Genomic DNA, 19,185 nt, shown 5'->3' with positions numbered 1-19,185 from the left:
GAGACGCGGTGGCCAACCTGTGCATCTGAACCGCCTGCCGCGCTCCGCACGCCTGCTTTTTCACTTGCCTTCTTCCCACCAGGCCCCTCAGTCCTGCTTCTTTCCGGAGTCGCCTCGACTGCGGGGGGATTGGATTCACCCAGGTACGGAGTAATCCTTGTATTGCGCTTGCTGAACACTTTCTGCTCTCTGTGCCTTATCGCCGCATACGCGTCTTTATCGGTCTCAGTGGCGTGTCTCACCCTCCGCACTTCCAGCGGCTTTCATCCGGCGCGGTCGCCGTCTACACACCCTGATGCGCGCCCCCTCTATGCGCGCGCAGAGATAAATTGGCTCCCTCTCAACTGAGCGGACTACGATCGTGCATCTCCTCCTTTTCCGGGCCGCTCTATAACATCTCGCATGGCATGTTTCGCCTGCTGCCGTGGTCCTCTGGAATCGGAGGAAACAAGGTGATGGCGGAGGATTTGAAGATGCTGGTGACGCCGACGCAGCGCAAGTCGCCCGTCCTGGATAGCCCTCCCCTTCACAAGCTGAAGCGCAAACTCGCCGACTCCCATGAACCGATCGCCGTCTTGGACGAGCCCCCGGCAACGAAGCGTCGCCTAGACAGCGGCGACCAGCCACCTCCTCCAGCCGAAGTCGACGTGAAAAACGACGGAACGCCTAGTTCTGAGTCCGCGACCAACGACACTGCGGCGCCTCCCCCATCCGCTCCCTCCGACCAACATCCCGAGTCGCAGCCTCGCGCCGAGAATGACGGCCCGGATCATACCGGCACTCCCCAGTCAGACAAGCATGCGAAAGCACCCCCGAAGATGGATATCGAGAGGCTGCGCCAGGCGATCGACGCGCAACTGAGCTTGGAAGTCCTCTTGAAACATAATGAACTGCGTCTCATCGATCAGGAGATTGCGAAATGTCAGATCGCGCTGGAACAGCTGCGTCGGTGTGCTGAGATCCCCTACCCGGGTTCGAGTGTCTCGGGAATCTCGCAGTCGGTCAGCAACGGGACCGGGTTTGCGGTGGCACCGCCCGGGGGTGGACGCCCTCCTGTCTCGCCAGCTCCATGGGGTGTAACCGACGGCCCCTACTCACGACACTATGCAAGATGGCTCTTGCCAGATCCTCGCTTCGATGGAGGAGAGCCCGAACCTCCCGCCCCTCACCCAGGCTACGGACCTTTTGATGGACGAACCACGCGGTCGAGCCTCAACGATAGCGGCTATGTCGCTGGCAAGTCACGCTCCCAGAGAGGGAGCGTGAATGCGAAGCTACAGGCTCTTCCCAGTGGTTACCCTCCACCTAAGGACAAGGCCGGCCCGATGATTATCAAGCGTAAGAGCGATGGTCAGCTGGTGAAGTTGGTTTGTCTGGATTGCCGACGTTTCGATTTCTCCAGCACCCAGGGTTTCATCAACCACTGCCGGATTGCTCATGGTCGGACGTTTGCCAGCCATGATGCGGCAGCGGTGGCGTCTGGAGAGCCCGTCGAGGTCGATGAGGCTGGGATGGTTATTGGAGGCACTGGTGATTCGACAAGCGGCGGCGCGCCTGGTTATGTTCACCCTTTGATCCGTTCTGCACATACCATCGAATCAGCATCCAAGGACAACAACCAGCCGAAATCTTCGAGCGAAGGATCGGCATTGAAGCAGAGTAACAAGGACAGTCCAGACACGGATTCCCAACCGAAGAAGCCGGAAAAGACCAGTCCTGTGGCTCCAGATCCCTCGTTCAAAGCGTCCCCCGATACGCCCCACTTGTCTTCGCTGTTGGAACGGCGAGGCCTTGGTCTTGACCTTCGTGACCTGGTCGGGGATGCCAAGACGCTTGTCGACCTGAACGCATTCTCATCCGAGGAGGAATCTGAAGAGGAGGCGACTGAAGCGGCCACTGAATCTGGCCCGGATCGCTCGCAACTCAGTGTCCAAGGCAGTCGACTGCCTGCCCGTACGACGATGCCTCAGGCCGCATCTCAGCGTCCCAATAGCCGAAAAGGAGCTGAGAAGGCAAGAGGTGGCCGTAAACCTCGTCATATCGAGACGTCGACACCGGCCAGACAAGCATCGTATACGTCACCATACGCACCCTCCGCGTCGTTGGACGCCTTGCAGCTGGGTCGATCTCAAGACGGAGATGTCGACAATACCGAAAATCTCAGCCCTCATACTGTCGAGTCCAATCAAGCACCGAGCCTTGTCAGTGACGACGACGACGAGTATGAGGCGCCCTCCGACTCTGAGAGTCCCAGTCCCAGCTCGTCGGAAGCAGGGGATGACGACCAAGACTTCGAACATATCGAAGTGGAGGACGATGAAGGCACAGCAACGTCGACAACGACGGAGACCAAGACGGATCATGAACTGGCCAGTCCGGCCAAATCACATGCGACCTCACTGTCGAAACCTCTGAGACGGGGTGGCAGGAAGAAGGATCGCATGCTCGGCAGCGGGCTTGTGTCGCTGAACCGTGGCAAAGATGGGCGCCGGGTTAGTTTCGTGAGCCCGAATGCATCTCCAACCAAAAAGAAGGATGCAGGCCGGAAACAGCATCGATAAGAAACACTATATTTCTGTTCCCTTTCAGTATGTTGATGTCCTTTCAGTTTCCGTGTGAGAGTGGGATCTAGAGGGGTGGAGGGCACCCGTGTCTTTTGTAATCTGTTACCTCTCTTCTCCTTTTCTTATTCCCTGTGTTATTGTTCTTCCCTTTCGGATACACTTTGCGTTGTTGTCACTGGGAGCGGGTCTGGGTTCGGTTCGGTTCGGTTCAGTTTGATGTGCGGAATGAGATTTCTTCGTGGGACTATGGATTTCGCTCAAGCTGGGCTGAGCTTTGACTTCCTCTATATTTTTTTCTCTTTCTTTACTTTTTGCGCATCGCATGTCTGACGCCTGATGCTATGCTTCAACACCCGATATACACTTTCTAATTTTCTTTACCCGTTCATGATACTCCTGTTGTGCACTATCGATAACGAACTAGTTAGTAGAAGCAGAATGCAGACATTCGCATGTCAATTCAGAAGAGAGATTTTGTTGAATTTAATTTAATTAATACCAAGTAATTGAGTAGCAATAATGTCAGATGTCTACCTAGTATCGGATCCAGTCTGTACGAGTTGTAAGGAGGTAGGTAGGTACCTAGTCTGCTGTCTTGGCAAAGCCGGAGTAACGACATGCTTTGATATCAAGTCAAACTTATGGCCAATGCAGCAATCAGTGAGACTGGACTTTGATAATAATTCTTAATTTCTAAGTTGAATAGAGTGAGAAAAGCTTTTGATTTGTGTCGGTTTTTTAGAGCGCGCGTCATCGGCACGACTCTTTTCTTTTTTTTTCTTTTTGGACTGGATTGTTGTTCTTTGTTTCTTTCTTTCAATTCGAGCACTTTTTTTTTACTGTCCTTTTTTTTTGTTGTCAATTCATCTGGCGCAGTCCATTTTTGTCTGTTTGATTGAAAGCTGCTGTTGCTACTACTGCCGCTGCTGCATGTCTGTGTTTTCTTCTTCTTCTCTGCCCCAGAGGGTGTAAAGACATACAAACATACCTCTCTCTCCGGCATACCGGCATACATATAGCCTGGAAAGACAGTATTACAAAAAAGAAAAGAGGGCAAAAAGAAGATGGAACTACCATCATTCGCCCCCTCGGAGATCTCCCGGTCAACCTTCTCCCGTCTGCTGGCCTGTTACCCTACCACAGCCAGGGAGGCCTTCAGACAAAAAGCCATCGCCAAAGCGGCGAAAAAGAGAGACAATCAGCTGAGTAAGAGCGAGAGGAAGGCTGCTGCTGCGGCTGAGAAGAAGAAAGATTCTGCTTCTGCTGCTGCGGCTGCGGTTGCTGCTGCCTCGTCTCAATTGCCACTCCCTGAAGCGAAGCTTAACAAGGACACGGAGGCGTTTGTGAAGCTGGATAACTGGCGCTATGAGAGGTTGCCTGAGGTTTTGAGGAAGCGTGCGAGTTTGATGAAAGAGAAGGAGAAGGAGAAGGAAAAGGAGAATGAAAAAGGACAAAGTGAAAATGAGAATGCAAAGGCCAAAAAAGAGGGTCCCACGGGCCTCTATCTGGAGAAGGATGAACTGGTGCGGTTGATGGAGTGGAAGCTGTACGTATTTCTAACTTTCATCTTGCGGCGATTTTTTTATCTTTGCTGACATGCAAAACAGCAAACACGGCGTCTATCGACCTGCCCTTGAAGGCCTGGTCAAGACCAACAAAGCTCCCCAAGTTCGCAAAACTACCGCTGCGGCGTTCGCAGCCCTCCCGAGCGCGGGTTCGTCATCAGCGCCAGCAGAGGCGCCTGCTGCTGCTGCTCCTGCTGCTGATGCGGCGGGGTCTTCTCTTTTCTTCTTCGACGACACATCATCTGCCTCATCCTTCCCCAAAGAAAGCTTGGACACCCTCACCGGACCGCTGCGCGCGGTCGGGCCCGCGACCGCATCCCTCATCCTTGCAGCGGCTACCACCGGAACGAAGAACGAGGTCCCCTTCTTCAGCGACGAGGTGTACCTCTGGCTCTGTCTGGACATCTACCCGCTGTCAGCCAACAAGAGCAAGAAGAAAATCGAAAAATACATCCGAGCCAACGGCGAGCTTGCCGTCAAGTACAATCTGAAAGAGTATCGAGACCTCTGGGAAGCTGTTTTCCAGCTAAGAGCGCGTCTTAACAGCGCAGTTGAAAACAGCAAAGCTGCCGACGGCAAGAAGAAGAAGAAAGACGGTGATGACGACGACGTCGACGACGACGGCCGCATCTTCTCAACCGCCGACATTGAAAAAGTCGCCTACGTGCTCAGACACCTCGACGTGTCAGGTTTCCCCGGCGCAGCCGAGATTCTGAAACAAGACAAAGAGCGAGAAGAAGAACAGGCGGCGGCGGCAGAAGAGACCAACAAAGAAGAGGAAGCGAAGCCCAGGGGGAAGAAGCGGAAGAGGAGAGATGAAGAGGGCACGTATCCGGGGGAAGAAGAAGAAGATAAAGAGGGCAAAACTGGGGAAGAAGAAGAAAGAGGAGAGGAAGAAGGAGGAGAAGATGAAGAAGAAGGAGAAGAAGAAGGAAAAGAAGGGAGGGGCGATGAGTGAGAAATATTTTTTTCTTTAAAAAAGAGAGAGATCTGTACTATACAGGGCTTTCGGGCGGTCTTGTATTCTACTCAACTAGTCTTGATACGTCGAGTACTGGAATCTGTGTCATGTATTTCTATTTTATTCAGTTCAGTTCTGTTCATTATTATCGACAATCATACACTCCGTATATCATGCAGTCACGGAACCTGCACTTCCACCCTCTCCTGGCCGATCCCCCGTCTCTTGGCCTCTTCCAGGATGGCGACCGTAGCTGTCGCCCCGACACGGGACACACCCAGTGCCCGGACCCGTAGCAAGTCGTCCAACGTCCTCACGCCACCGGCCGCCTTGATCTGCACATTCGGAGAGCAAGACTTGCGCATCAGCGCCAGATGCGGCAGAGTGGCGCCCTTGTAGTTGTAGTCGCCCGTGGGCTGCTTGACGAAGCCGTAGCCCGTCGAGGTCTTGACGAAGGCGACGCCCACGTCAGAACAGATCTGGCAGAGCTTGACGATATGCTCGTCTTGCAGGTAGTCGTTCTCGAAGATGACCTTCAGTATGGCCCCCTCGGCCGTGACGGCGTCGTTGATCGCCTTGATTTCATCCCTCACGTACTCCCACTCCCCCGACAGGACTTTGCCGATGTTGACGACCATGTCGATCTCGGCGCCGCCCGCCCGTGCCGCCTCGCGCGCCTCGAGCACCTTGATGTTCGTCGTCGAGTTGCCGTGCGGGAACCCGATGACAGGGCACACGCCGACGGACGTCCCCGCCAGCTGCTCCCGGGCCAGCGAGACGTGGTACGGCTTCACGCACGCGGTAGCGACGTCATACTGCTTGCTGATTTCCAGGCCGGCGAGGACGTCGGCGTCAGTCATGGTTGGATGGAGGAGGGAATGGTCGATCATCTTGGCGAGGTCGGGGAGGGAGACGGTGATGGTGGAAGGAAAAGAGACTTCTGCCATTGTGACGTTCTAATCGATATGTATGTAGACGTATGCACTATGTGTTGTCTTGTGGAACCAATTCCTCGCCTCTGCGGGAGAACTGAGTAATTTGACGAATGGTGGCCAGAGATTGAAAATCAGCACCAAGAATAATGTCCCGCTTGGTTGAAAACGGAGGTCTTTTTCTGATCAGAGAACTTTCTCTGTAGTTATTCTTCCCTCAAGAGATATTCAGTATAGACCTGGTAGCGGGCAAAACTGACAGTTTTGTTCGATGAGGCAAGTCCAGATCCTACCACCCTATTATTAAAATTGCGAACAAAATCATATGAGGGACGGGTCTACCTACAACGTGAGTTCGTATCAATTATTGATGAGCTCTTGTTACTGCAAGGCTGTGGATAGTATTTAGTAATTTCTCCGGTGCGGGGAAAGAAAGGGCAAGAATCCTGGCAGAAAAACAGTCTCCAAAAATAGGAAAGCGAGACGTTCCAATGGCGGGGAGCAATTGGAAATCCGTGGCCTCCGGTGGGTACATCAATGCCATGCTTCCTTCCCAATAAAGCAAGAGCAAATCAGCACGTTACGGCTGTACATATATACTAGGCAAGAACAGATATTGTCATCGATCTAGTTGCGCTTTCTGTTCAACTGATGGCACCTTTTGAAGGACAACTGGCCTCTCATCTGTCTGAATACATCGAATTCGTTGAGCTTGCAACTGGTCGGTTACCATGGGCGATTGAACAGTTCAATTCCAGGTCTTGTCACTTCTGATCGTGGACAACATTTGAAAATGCATCCATGGCCTCAGGCCATGTACCAGCGGAGTATGTTGGACCCAAGTTGCTGGATGCTGCAAGCTACTAGTAATCCTTGTGCTATGCCTTTCCACGACATGATCATCTGTATTCAAATCAAGATATTCATTCTTGTGACAGATTCGGTGACATTGAACGAGCACAGGTCCTTCAGATCCGACATGTTCTCCAACACTTCAACTCATTTGAAGTCGCCGGGAGAGTTTTCATCAAACTCGAACACGTGATGGTATCCATACTCGCTAGCTCCAGATTCTCCAATATGATTTGGAAGACTCGAGTCATTGAGCGGGCCCGGGAGATTTTGCTACAAGCGTCCGATCGACATCTGGAATGATGCTGAAGGTGAGGCAGAGCAGCCTGCATCAACTCTTCCATCAAAGGTAGATGGGATGATGTATCTTACTAATGAGAAATTCCTCTACAAGAAGCTCAATGCTCTTGTCGGAGGTCTGTCTTTCCAAGGCCTCAAACTACATCAAAACTCTGAAGCTTGGACAAGGCCTCGCCCAGAAGGAGTTGTTCCTTTCAGCGCATCGAATTGCGATCGCGGTGCTCTGCAAATTGTGAGAGCTATACCAAGCCGAGATCCTATTCACGCGAAAGCTCGACGTCATCCAAAGCCCAGGCCTTCGGGAACTGACTGGACTTGGCCTAGCATATATACGTTACTCTGAACATCCAAGCCTGGTGAGTGCAAGCCGTCTAGACATCAGGCTTGTCTGAGTCCAGCACGTTCAGAACTGGATGGGCTTCCTGAAATACTGCGAGCAGGCCCTACGCACGTACGAAAGCTTTCCGGAGGAAGAAGGTTCAGAATGGTGATTGTTTGTTTACACCTCAGTTGTCTACGTCAAACCCAGCTGGGTGGGTTCTGCAGTGTCTGCCGACAAAGCTCGAGAGATGTTCAGAGGGCGGTGGCATTGAATGGGTGTCATCTAATTTGATAAATATAAAGTCTGGTCAAAATAATACTGTCACAATTTTCAGGGAACGGCTAAAGCACGCGTACCGTGGGATACAAGATGCTATGACTGAGATGAACCATGGAATGAAGAAGGAACGACATGAGGTTTGACAAGATTACTTTAAAGCAGAGAATTAAATAGTTCCGTTGGCAGATTACATAGGTAACTTGTGAGGCTATTATTCGCACCTCTCGTACGGAGTATGAGAACATAAATAACTGTTAATACCTCTAGGCTGTAAGTCGGGGGGAAACGCCGCCTTTTTCGGTGTCAGTTTCCGCGTCCGCTTCGTCTCTTATTATTGCTAAAAGCATGAAGCTTTTCGAACAATGCATGCTCCGAAAGATTTCACAGAGGATCCTCCCATGAATCAAGCCGGCGTGTATCCTTCCCGCGTGATCAGAGGTGCGGCAACCTGCCTGACGAGATTGTCAATGCGAAAGTCGAAGGTATCGAGTGGGTTGCTTGTGGTAGGCAGGCTTGTGCCCATGAGCTAGCTGTTGTCGATTAATCGTTATGGGTCTGGTTTGCAGCAATTGGCGGGGAGAGAGGGCGTCGGATAGATTGGCTTAAGCAGAGACTGTCAGCTTTTATTATAATTTGTATTGTTAATAGCTTACTTCGATCTGTAAACATTTCGGATTTCCAGCGAGACCGAGGTCCGTCGCGTTCCTGTCTTGCTTGCGACTCACTCCATCCCGCTGAGTGTACGAAGATGGGGAAGGTCTGAGAGATTGGAAGGATATATGTGTCTGGTTGTTTTTGAGACCCAGTATATGGTGTTGTTGAAGACTGTTCTAGTAAGTGTGTGTGCCAGTAGAGGATGATAAGGGTTAAAAGAACAAGAGAAAAGGAGATAGAGAGAGCATCAGATTAAGAAACAAACATACTTCTTCCGCGCATGCTAATGATAGCATCAGACTCTGCAATAGTGAGAAATTGTGCCCTCTCCATTAAGCGGACCTCTTTCATAAGCCAGGCTGAGCAGATGTCGTGGATGAAGGTTGGGATTATTATGACCTCAAATTCCTCAGTTGGCGCATTGTAGTTGATCCTACAGAATTCAAGAAATGTCGGCCAGATATCAATCATGTCCTAAGTCAAAGTTTGGATACTGGAACTCTCGGACTAGAAATCTAAGGTTTGAGCGTGAATTGAGGACCTGTATTGTTCCTCCATAGCCTGCACCTGCAGTTGCTTTATGGAAGTCAGTGTCCAGCAGTCCCGGGTATCTTTGATCCAAGCAATGATGTCGGGATCATTGCCATCTATGAATCAGCATCACACTTCTTTCGATTTTGTTTAGGGTGGGGATCCGACGCTGGGAGCCTTTGGAGTGCAGCGTCTTCTTGGTGAATTTGCGCTGCTTGACGTTTGTCCGCACTGTTGGCATCTGCAATAATTTGAGCTCGGCCTTCGAAATTTTCCAATCTGCCTCTCATAGTTGCTCCGATACTGGTACACCTCATAACCAGTTCGCCGCCAGAACTTCTCCATATCAAAGGATTTGTAAATATAAGTGCGGAGGCATGATCGTGAGTGTTGACAGGGAGACAGAGGCGATACATCTCGGCAACAATATCAGATACCATCTTTGTATACCGCCGTGATGTGTCTGAACCAGCATCCTGAGGTAGCTTTGCTGGTCCCTTCAGCAATTCTGAGAGCGTCGCAGTCGAAAACAGGCCGCCAGCATGGCGTAGTAGGTACTACCTATGTGATACCGCTTGGACGGCTCCGTTCTCGTTGAGCGACTAGTCACTTGGGCAGCAGTGTTTCCGGGACGTCAGGCTGGAGACTGTATGATATCTAGGCCTATTAGATACCATCTAGATGGAGAGCAACAATAACCGGACTTGTATCATCCGCTTCGCTTGGATCCGGAGGTCACTCCCTCATTCTAAAGCATATCCCGTATTCCGACAGCTTTTGTCGTCGAAATCATGCATGACGAAAACGAAAGGTCTCGAGTCGGTGGGTGGCAGCGAAGTGGTGCACGAATTTGCGATAGTAACTGAAAAACTGGATGCCAGCTTCAAGCTCTTTGAGCATGGACGGAAATTGCATGTTCCGGACTGTAGCGACTTTGACAGACGCTGTGTAGGCTAGTGCTTGGTGAGCTTTGGCACGTCAAGACATGCTTCGTCAGATCAGGTGACATGGCTGTCTGAGTCTCTGAGATGATATAGCCCAGTCAACCAAAAGCAGCCGAGTCAAATAAAAGAACAGATCTTCTGCCTCTAAGATCGGAAGAGGAGCAAATTGAGAAGGAAAAAGAGCTATGAAGTGACAGGAAGGAAATTTGGTAAAGTGAAGAACTACAGCATAGGTAGAGAGCTTTAGCACCCATTCTGATGTAGCAGAAAGGTTGCAGGCATAGCGGCAGTGCCTATTTAGGTTTAGCCTGCGGAATTAGGCGTAGCCAAATTTTATTTATTCCCTGGCAGGCAGTCAGTGCGGCGCCTAACTCAAAATGGTTACATCACATGACAACTAATCCTCATTCCCGACTTAGTGGACGGTTATACGGAGTACTTAGGGAGGTACATACAGGGAGGCAGGTAAGTAGGCATTATTATCTTATGATGCAAAGAGATGCTGTCCTGCAGTTGCCATTGCCATCATGACGACATTTTCTGAAACTCTGTACTCCGCATGACGTCGATTGATGGGGAGGGCATCCTGAGTTGAAGCTGAGGAACGGTTCCAGGGGCTGCCGCCGCGAGGAGCCGGTGTGAAACCTAGCTAATACTAATGCTCTGTGGCGTTAAGAACCAACTAGAACTAACACACTAATTACCGTAGACGCTTGAACCCTTCCCCGGATTCTGGCCCCAGCAAGCGAGGAGAGGGATTCAGAACTCCTTTCTCCTCCAACCCAGTGTAGAAACGTATAGAGCAAGCAAGGGAACATGTATGTGATCAGTCTACGGAGTAACTAGATTGAAATAAAATGAATGACAGCTCTGATGCTGCAATTGGCATTGACTGGCACATCGTCCTGTCCTGTTGCTTCTTCCCCGGATTGGATTGAACTAATAGTACTCAGTAGTGTAGGTAGCGTATTGTATAGTTACATTCCAAACATGACGGCTGTTGTCATCATCAACCACGCAGATACTCCATACACAACTCCATTGAAGCAAAACAAAAACAATAAGATAAACATAAGATCCGCCTGGCATGCATGTCAAGTACGGAGTAATCCAATCCCTTGGCGAATTGGTGTGGCTTTCCCTTCCTTCGTGACAGGTATTAATTAATAATACGTATTACATGGCTGAAAATACCGCGCATGCATAGCATGCATACATACATCATAGCATTGCAAGTCGGGGTTAGATCTCTACCTACTTGGGTAGGCCTGTCTATGTCAATCGGGGCTCTGGTGGGATAAATAAAAACAAGCTCTCTCTCCTCTCGCATTCCTGCGTTCTCTCCTCCTATTCTTCTCCCCATTGCTATCTTCATCGTCTAATCCCTCATCTCTCTCCCTCCCTTCCTCGAGCTAGATATTAATTGACTCCTTTCTGAGTCCTTGACTCGATCAATTCGACTCAATTAATAGCTAGCAAAATGCGCTTCGCCACTACCCTCGCGACCCTCCTCACCGTCAGCGTCGGCTTTGTCGCCGCCCAGGACAATGGCACTCCAAGCAGTGCTGCCAGCCCTGGTGCTGCCACCGGCTCGTCGTCCTCGTCGTCGTCTAGCTGCCAGGCTCAGAAGTAAGTAAAAAAAAAAAGAAAACGAATCTGACGTATAGACATGTCTATATGCATATGCTGATCACTTTATTTTTCTTGTTTACAGCATCCTCGACGCCTGTCTCGCCTCTACGACGCCGCAGCTGAAGGCCTGCGCAGCCAACGACTGGAACTGTCTCTGCGAGCAGAGCAACAACGTCCTGACGTGAGTTGAACCCCTAGACCCTCTCACTAGATCATATTCTACGATCCAGATCATTTGCTTACCTACCTATCTGCAGCTGCTACAACAACTGCCCCAACGACCCCAACCGCTTCGGCGCCGAACAGTCCAAGACCTCCTACTGCAACGCCGCCAAGGCCAACAGCCCCAGCAGCAGCGCCAGCAGCGGTAGCAGCACGCCCACGCCTACCTCGTCCTCGTCCAACGNGTCCTCCACCGCGTCTTCCACCGGCAAGGGCGAATCCTCGAGCAGCCCGACCTCGACGAGCTCCTCCAAGTCCGGCTCCAGCTCGACCGGTGCCGCACCGGGTGCTCTGTCTGTTCAGGCTGGTACGCTCGTCGGTGCTGTTGCTCTTGCGCTGGGTGCTGCGCTGTAAATTGGAAAATAATAAGCTACCCGGGGAGTCGGGATTGAGTCGGGTATGATTTGGAATAGGGCAAATAATGTGGAATGAATGAAGAGGAGGGGATGGATTGGGTTCTTTCATTTCTATTCCATCCTGCTATAAATGAAAAGCAAAAAGAAAGGCAAGAATATAATAATAATTCATAATCTAATTAAATCCAACATTGATTATTCCAGTCTATTTATTAACTATGTAAACCCTCAAAGTCTTTCATTCTTTTTTTTCTAATCTGACATTAACAAGTGAGCAAACTACCTACCTAAGGTAAGGAGGTACCTGGATATAATCAAGTAGAATTATCCATAAGGTTTACCTAACTTCTAGAAGATATTAGGTAGTATATATGAGCCAGAGTACATTACTAGACAGTTGAACAAATACTCAGTACACACGGATAGAACTTAACTGCCTGCTTTGTTGTTATCTGTACCTGTTAATAAATAACCTTAGGAGAAGAGATGAAATCAGTAAATGCTGGCTCTTCCATCGTTGAAAATTGTACACAAACACTCACGAATATACAGCAACAGAAAGGAAGGAGTGCAGGTTTCCCATACCATCAGACGGTCGAACGATACGATACCGGCAAGTGAAAGTGGCAGACGAGACAATAAGAACAGATAAAACATATGATCAGAAGAAAAAAGAGAAAAAAAAGACACACGGTATCCAGCAGCAAAAGAAAACACATATTTCCTTCCTTCCTTGACAGACAGAAAAAAAAACTAGGAGGCTGATCCCATTCCCAAAAGAATAAAGCGAGAGAGAGAAAGAAAAAAGAAGCAGAATTCAAAGCCAATGCAATAACGCAGACCGAGAGATTCGAACAAACCCACTATGTGAAGACGAGTGACGGATGGAAGGAGTTGGAATGTGCGCTGGCTGTCACCAACTGCATATCATGGTGCTCTAATTGCACTCCTCTTTCTCTCGACAATACAACCTCCACTTCCACCTAACCATGACCTTTACTCCTGACCAAAACCTAAGGTCTCCTCGACGGCTATGGTCAGTTTCTGCTGCAGCGTCTCATAGGTTTTGTATGGAGGTAGGTCAAGGCGGTTAAAGCTAGAAATTGTCAGCCATGCCATAAAGAAAGAGAATCGCAAGAAACATACCATGTATGCGACTTCGGCAGTGCATTTATATCTCCCGCCTTCTCAATCGTGAATCGTCGAGGCCCATCAGATCCCTGCAGATCCTTGAACCCGTTGACTGGGATACGAGACGTGCCCGTCGCAAACTGCAGCAGACGAGACTTCTGCTCTGCATCCCAGCTGCGGATGATCTTCCAGAAGTTCTGAATCACCTCGTCCGATTCTGTGTACCCGCGGTAGTCGGTGTGCTTCTTCCAATCATCCACATCGATGTCCGCAATACCGCCAATCAACAATTCCAGCTCCCGCTCGTCGAACACATTCACCAAGTCCTGGGGAATGAGTTCGTTGAAGCCGGAGATGAATGCATTGAATTGCTCTTCCACACGCTTCTGAATCTTCCACTCTGTAACCAACCTGTCGACGGGTTAGACAAGACCCGACAGAGAAGACCAAAGCAATACGTACTCAACATATTTGTGCTTGTTTTCATTAGTGACGGGAATATTTCGCCCGTCGGGTATCAAGTCAATCGTGCGACGTTCTCCGAATTTTTCGTCATCAACGGAAAATGTAAGCTCCACAACGCCATCAATATCGTTCTCTCTGTAGGTTGTCAGTATCATTTTTTTGCAAGCTGGAAATCAGGTGCGGGCTGGCTTACAGAGTCCAGGTCAAATTGCGGTGGAAATCTTCGTCGACGCCTTCCATATCTTGAAGGGTCACCTTCTTCCGCAGCATCATCTTATAGAACGCTCCAATGAAGAACGAGTCCAGGAATCGACGATGGAAGATGGCCAAACCAACGACCCGGCCGATGAATCGGAAGTAGTTCAAATGTTCAGGATTAATACCGGAATGTGGATTGATTTGTAAGGTGTAATTATCGTGGGCGGAGTATTCGAAAAGGCAGTAAAAGGGATTGAACATCTCGTGAGAAAGAAGGAAGAAGAACTCTCTGTTGAGAGAATTAGCAACACCATACGGGAGAAAGAATATCGAAGAGAGGAAGGTTCATACCTTGAAAGTCCACCATAATCCAGACCATCTTCGCCATCAAACTTGATCATTAGTCGCTTCTTGAGATCCGACGCGCTCTGACGCATAATCTCCGCGTAAGAATCCTCAAAGATGTTGTTCCGGCGCACTTTGATGTGACATTGGCCGGACATGATCCTCAAGGCTGGTTGCGATCGGAAGTAGATCAGCTTGCGTCGGAAGTCACGCTTGTATTGTGGAACGCCTTGATCCAAGGACGATGGCAACCGTGGGTCATCCCACGTCGTGGTCTTCGTGTTGTGGTCCACGAAGTACACTCGAGCCGTGTTCGTCAATCTCATTTCCCACCCGCTGGGCAAAGGACCCAACTGTGATACGGGTTGCTGTTGAATCGTTGTGTTGCTCCCGTTCGCATTTTGGCCGTACATCCGGATATATTGCTGTCGACGGGGATCGACCCAGGTAGTGGTGCGCGTGTTGTGATCGACGAAGTACGGCCGTCCCTCCGGCGTTGTCCGCTGTTCCCATCCAGGAGGGAGCTCACCGGTGCCCGCCGTTGTCGCCCCTGTGGCCATCATGGACACTGCATTGACGTTGTTGGTACTACCGCTGGGTGTATGTGCTTGGTGGGACTCCGTCGGGTTTGGCGAACTTGCACCGGTGCGATCTTCCGGCAGCGTTCGGCTCTGATGAGCCCTTCGCTCCATCTGCATGTTGGCCTCTCGTTGTGAGCGTTGTGCATGTTCATTGTAATTCGAAGAGGGCCTCGTCCAGGTTGTTGTTCTCGTATTGTGATCAACGTAGTATGTTCTTCCCAAGTTGTCTTCGCGTCGCTCCCAGCCTGCCGGAAGTCTGCCCAGACTGTCTTCAAAGGAACTGAGGGTTCGAGAGCTGTGGGTAGTGTGTCCATGGCCATTAGGCTGCGTCTGCGCAGCACCATTAGGTGGCGTTGGTCTAGTTGACGACTGAGCTCGAGAGGGGGCCAGAGCCGTGTTCGAGTTCGCTGCGGAAGAAGATTCGGCATGGCTTGAGCCTTGTTGAGTTTGCGGCGCTTGAACCTGCGGAACAAGTCCTGGTTGAGGTTGAGGCCGGTGTAGACCATTTTGCGAAGGAAGGGGGGTGCTGAGATTTGTGGAGAGGTTGATGATCAGTTTTCCGTGCACAACCAGATTGTCGTTTGACTTCTTCAGATCTCGCGTGAGCATTTCTATGATACGGTGTCAGTCGAAAGTCCCCGAGTAGTAGTACAAGAGACAGTTTGAAGAAGTTTCTTACCATCACCCCCCATCTGGAGATCAATCACATCCCCAATGCGGACATTGATGACTCCTAGAAAGCCCTGATCCTTCTTCTTGAACTTCTTCTGGTCAAAGATCTGAATCGCGAGAATGCTGTCTTCATTGACTTTCCTGTAATCACACAACGGTGGCAACGGTCAGAACGAGCGAGAAAATGACGGGGATAGGGACACGATGATCGGTGGACATACAGATCGAAAGCCTCGTTCCAATATGGATTCAATGTCCTCCTAATCACCGAGGTCGTGTGAGTCTGCTCGCCGCCAATCGTGGCAACAGCGAACGGATCCGGAAATCCTAGCAAGGATCATGACATGTCAGTTTGCCTTCCCCCAAGCTGTTGAACGCCAATCTGGAGACGTACGGAACACATCGCGCTTGTACAGTCCGTCCGCTGCGATAACTGCACCGAGTGTTAGTCTTGTCCGTGTTTCTCCGACGGAGAGAGGAAGGAATGCTCACTTGTGAGCCTGAGATTCGGCTGCCTGTAGGTCATGAATTGTCAGTCAGCCCCTGTTCATGACGGAGAACGACGGCGTTTGGGGGGACTCGAATGAATGCGGCAGCGGCAGGACTTACGCAGGCAAATTCGAACCCATTCTGGGTAGACGACGCCCTGCGGGCAACGGATGTGACCGTCACGGCTATCAAGGGCAGTCGAACAAGCCTAACGCATCCACTGAACCCGAGGAAGTGACGGAGAGGCTCAAGAGCGGTGGAAAGAGTAGGGACGATACGATATGGCTTGGAGAGATCGGTCGAAGGCGAGCGATATGCTGTGCTGGACCGGTCCAGGGATTATTGGGGCTGAGCAGTTTGACGTGACGCTCTTGGCCAATGACCAAGGCGGAGGGGCTGGCTCCAGAGGGCAGCCAAACCAAACCCGTTCAGACAATCCAAGCCTGCCTGTCTCCAGCCGGCGGGCCCAGCGTCCTGCTCGCCAGTCTGTCGTGGCAACGGACGTCAGGATAAGGAATCTTCGGGAGGGCAGAAAGGTGGTTGCGACGGTGCCAGGCGAAAAGCCCAGGGAGGTGGCAGAGTTGAGGGCTAGACGCCCATTCGGTTCCCCTCCCAAACGCTGTTCAGGCGCTCCGCTTACTTTTCTTGGGCGGTCTATGAATCACACCCACGAAAGCAAGACCCCGCGTGCCCACCGGAGGAGCTCGACTGAAGGAACAACGCTGCACAGTTTGGAGACGACAATAGGGAGCGGCTCAGTTCTCCTGCCGACAATGGCTTTTGATGAAAGGACCTGCACGGTCGAGGTCCGGGTGAGCCCGATACGCGACGACGCAATAGCGTGGCTGAGCCTCACTTGGGCGTTGCCGCCTGGGCGCCTGCTGCCACCTGAGGTCCGCCGTAGAGCGCAGGTATCATCCACTATCTTAAAAGCTGCGGCAACTCAATTACCTACCACGATACTGGCTACGATAAGAAAAAGGAAGAAAGGAATGGGAGAGAGACAAACAAGAGAATAACTGTTCATATCCAACAGACGCTGTTCCAACAGTAATAATAAGGATATCACAAAGAAATTCCCTGTCATCCGCCCATTTTATCCCAGCCTGCGATCTCGGTGATTATCATACAGCCCTAGCCTCAACTCCGAAAGACTCAGCCTGGAAAGGACACAAATTACAAGTACGCTTGTTCTGCATCTGTTCAAAACCCACAATAACATCGCCTTCAGCCTTCACCCAGCGCGGACAAAGTCGACGATTTCGCACGGAGAGACGCATATCTAGTACGGGGCATAGCCTCGACCCCGACCGCGATAGCCTCCACGGTAGGTTCCACGAGGCGCGAAACCACCACGGCCGTAGCCTCGACCCCGGAAGCCTCCTCGTCCCCGACCGCGGCTGCTCATGCCAGGTATGTTCGTGCGCTTTGGGACCACCTACTCAGCAATAAGCGCATTAGTAGCTTGAACGACACGAGCACATAGAGGAATGAAGAACCAGGAAAACGATCATCGTTACCTTCAAACTCCTACCGCGAAAGATGCTTTCGTTCAGAACGAGGGCCTGCGCGACAAGGCTGGGTTCGGCGAACTCAACATAGGCGTATCTGCAGAAAACGATCAATCAGCGATCACATCTCTAGCAAGAGATTTCTGGTGATGGATGCTCCAAGTAGCAAAAAACGAAAGGACCGAGGTGCAACCAACCCTTTAGGATGCCCCGTGTACTTGTCAAGCAGGATGGTAACGCGGTTTATCGAACCGCAGCTCTGGAAATGAGCCTGGATCTCTTCAGGAGAGGCACCGTAATCCACGTTTCCGACGAAAACGCTCCGGGCATCGATTTCCTCCCTATCTTCTCGTTTCAAATTTTCCGACTCCTGCTCAATGCTGGCTTGCATCTCGCGCAGTTTCTGGGCCTCGTGCTCCATCTGCGCGACCCGCTTCTTCATCTCAGCGATTTCCTCCTGAAGTACACCATCTCAGTTAGCAACGATAAATGTGCTTGGTGAACGACTATCGGACGGGAAAGATGTTCACCGTAGATAGCGGAGAGCTAAAGGCTCCGGCTGCAGATCTAGAAAAGCTTGACATACCTCATCGTCACCACCGTCCTCATAAGCGTTCATGCCCTCCTTCATCTCAGTATCCTCCTTGAACTCAGTCTCTTCCTTAAACTCAGTCTCCTTCTTGAACTCTGGCTCCTCCTTGACCCCAGTCTCCTCCTTGATCCCAGTCTCCGCCTTGATCTCAGTCCCTTGCGTAGACATGGTGAGAGCGTGCGAATATGGGTTTGGGCTCGACTATGTGAAAAGAGAAGATTGCAATGTCCCAAAAATCGCCCGGCGAGAGGCAAGAAAAAGAGGGGCGGGTCGGCCTCTTTTCGATAAACTACAGCCGATCCGACCTCGACTGTACTCCTCCCACCACAAAGAAAAGTGTAAGTCAAAGACGCTTATTCACACAGCAAGGGGATTAGAGACCTCGACAAAGACGTAAGATGCGCAAGGCGGAATGGGAGTCAGACAAGTTGACGGAGAGCCGATGCCAAGCGCCATGATGTGAAGCCGAAGTCTCGCTGCTGTTTCTGGCTTAGTGACTCGCCACCTACGGAGTATCGCAAAGCAGGTTACAGACCATGCGATCCAAATGCCATTATCAACGTAGTCATCACGACATCGATTGATGATACTTGAGCAATTCCAGAATCTACCTAGGTACAATTGGGGAGTGAAATAATTTCCCGGTTGCTATTCCGCCACTCAATGAAGTTACTGAGTTGTACGTCCATAGGAATTAAGATCATGTCTACAATCAAATAAAGAATCGCCTATAGAAATCAATGTGCAATCCTTACGCGGATTGAATCTAGTTGCAGAATTGGAGAATGAGAAGATAACGAAGATCCAAATGCGAAAGAAAATAGACGAACACTAAGCGCTTTGGAGGTTCAGATTTCCGCGGGACTATGGTCGAAGAGAACAAACTGAGATGCAGACTAGGCAGTCTATCAGTCGCTCCGATATCCGCATACTGACTGTATTCCCTCAAGGCTGTTGGGATGACGCTGAAGCTTTGGAGCAGGTGTTCCCCAAACCATGAGTTTCCCGGATGATTCTCGTGAAGTAAAGAACTCTTGCTGATATCATAAAACGTACTTCCGTAGGGTATGTATGTACAAAAGGACAT

At 50.6% G+C, this 19,185-nt stretch overlaps 6 protein-coding genes across 6 annotated transcripts; 4 read left to right on the top strand and 2 right to left on the bottom strand.

The window, feature by feature from the left end:
• Positions 1 to 2,561, top strand: T310_7402 (uncharacterized protein; the record flags this gene model as incomplete). The annotated part of the gene is made up of 2 exons (XM_013469815.1): positions 1 to 143; positions 323 to 2,561. Coding segments are annotated over 2 exons (2,382 nt in total), but the record flags the coding sequence as incomplete, so codon positions are not given.
• Positions 2,562 to 3,628: 1,067 nt separating this feature from the next.
• On the top strand, positions 3,629 to 5,087 carry T310_7401 (uncharacterized protein; the record flags this gene model as incomplete). The annotated part of the gene is made up of 2 exons (XM_013469814.1): positions 3,629 to 4,110; positions 4,172 to 5,087. 2 exons carry the CDS (start codon positions 3,629 to 3,631, stop codon positions 5,085 to 5,087), a joined length of 1,398 nt encoding a protein of 465 aa, XP_013325268.1.
• A 182-nt stretch (positions 5,088 to 5,269) lies between these two features.
• Positions 5,270 to 6,037, bottom strand: T310_7400 (deoxyribose-phosphate aldolase; the record flags this gene model as incomplete). The annotated part of the gene is made up of 1 exon (XM_013469813.1): positions 5,270 to 6,037. The coding sequence occupies one exon, from the start codon at positions 6,035 to 6,037 to the stop codon at positions 5,270 to 5,272; it is 768 nt and encodes a 255-aa protein (XP_013325267.1).
• Positions 6,038 to 9,751: 3,714 nt separating this feature from the next.
• T310_7399 (uncharacterized protein) lies at positions 9,752 to 11,071 on the top strand (the record flags this gene model as incomplete). Its single annotated transcript, XM_013469812.1, has 5 exons — positions 9,752 to 9,782; positions 9,842 to 9,908; positions 10,183 to 10,369; positions 10,614 to 10,722; positions 10,773 to 11,071. 5 exons carry the CDS (start codon positions 9,752 to 9,754, stop codon positions 11,069 to 11,071), a joined length of 693 nt encoding a protein of 230 aa, XP_013325266.1.
• A 313-nt stretch (positions 11,072 to 11,384) lies between these two features.
• On the top strand, positions 11,385 to 12,112 carry T310_7398 (GPI anchored serine-threonine rich protein; the record flags this gene model as incomplete). Its single annotated transcript, XM_013469811.1, has 3 exons — positions 11,385 to 11,533; positions 11,619 to 11,717; positions 11,794 to 12,112. The coding sequence occupies 3 exons, from the start codon at positions 11,385 to 11,387 to the stop codon at positions 12,110 to 12,112; spliced, it is 567 nt and encodes a 188-aa protein (XP_013325265.1).
• A 998-nt stretch (positions 12,113 to 13,110) lies between these two features.
• Positions 13,111 to 18,266, bottom strand: T310_7397 (E3 ubiquitin-protein ligase; the record flags this gene model as incomplete). The annotated part of the gene is made up of 15 exons (XM_013469810.1): positions 13,111 to 13,210; positions 13,261 to 13,656; positions 13,708 to 13,845; positions 13,904 to 14,197; positions 14,260 to 15,445; positions 15,514 to 15,647; positions 15,728 to 15,833; positions 15,901 to 15,939; positions 16,116 to 16,180; positions 16,667 to 16,883; positions 16,947 to 17,034; positions 17,126 to 17,433; positions 17,530 to 17,603; positions 17,704 to 17,963; positions 18,093 to 18,266. The coding sequence occupies 15 exons, from the start codon at positions 18,264 to 18,266 to the stop codon at positions 13,111 to 13,113; spliced, it is 3,579 nt and encodes a 1,192-aa protein (XP_013325264.1).
• Between the last annotated feature and the right edge of the window lie 919 nt (positions 18,267 to 19,185).

This window comes from Rasamsonia emersonii (genome assembly GCF_000968595.1).
Source record: "Rasamsonia emersonii CBS 393.64 chromosome Unknown ctg1118621760536, whole genome shotgun sequence".
Taxonomy (NCBI): Eukaryota; Fungi; Ascomycota; class Eurotiomycetes; order Eurotiales; family Trichocomaceae; genus Rasamsonia; species Rasamsonia emersonii.
The sequence above is the reverse complement of the archived record's forward strand: the minus strand, read 5'-3'. Positions and strand labels throughout refer to the sequence as shown.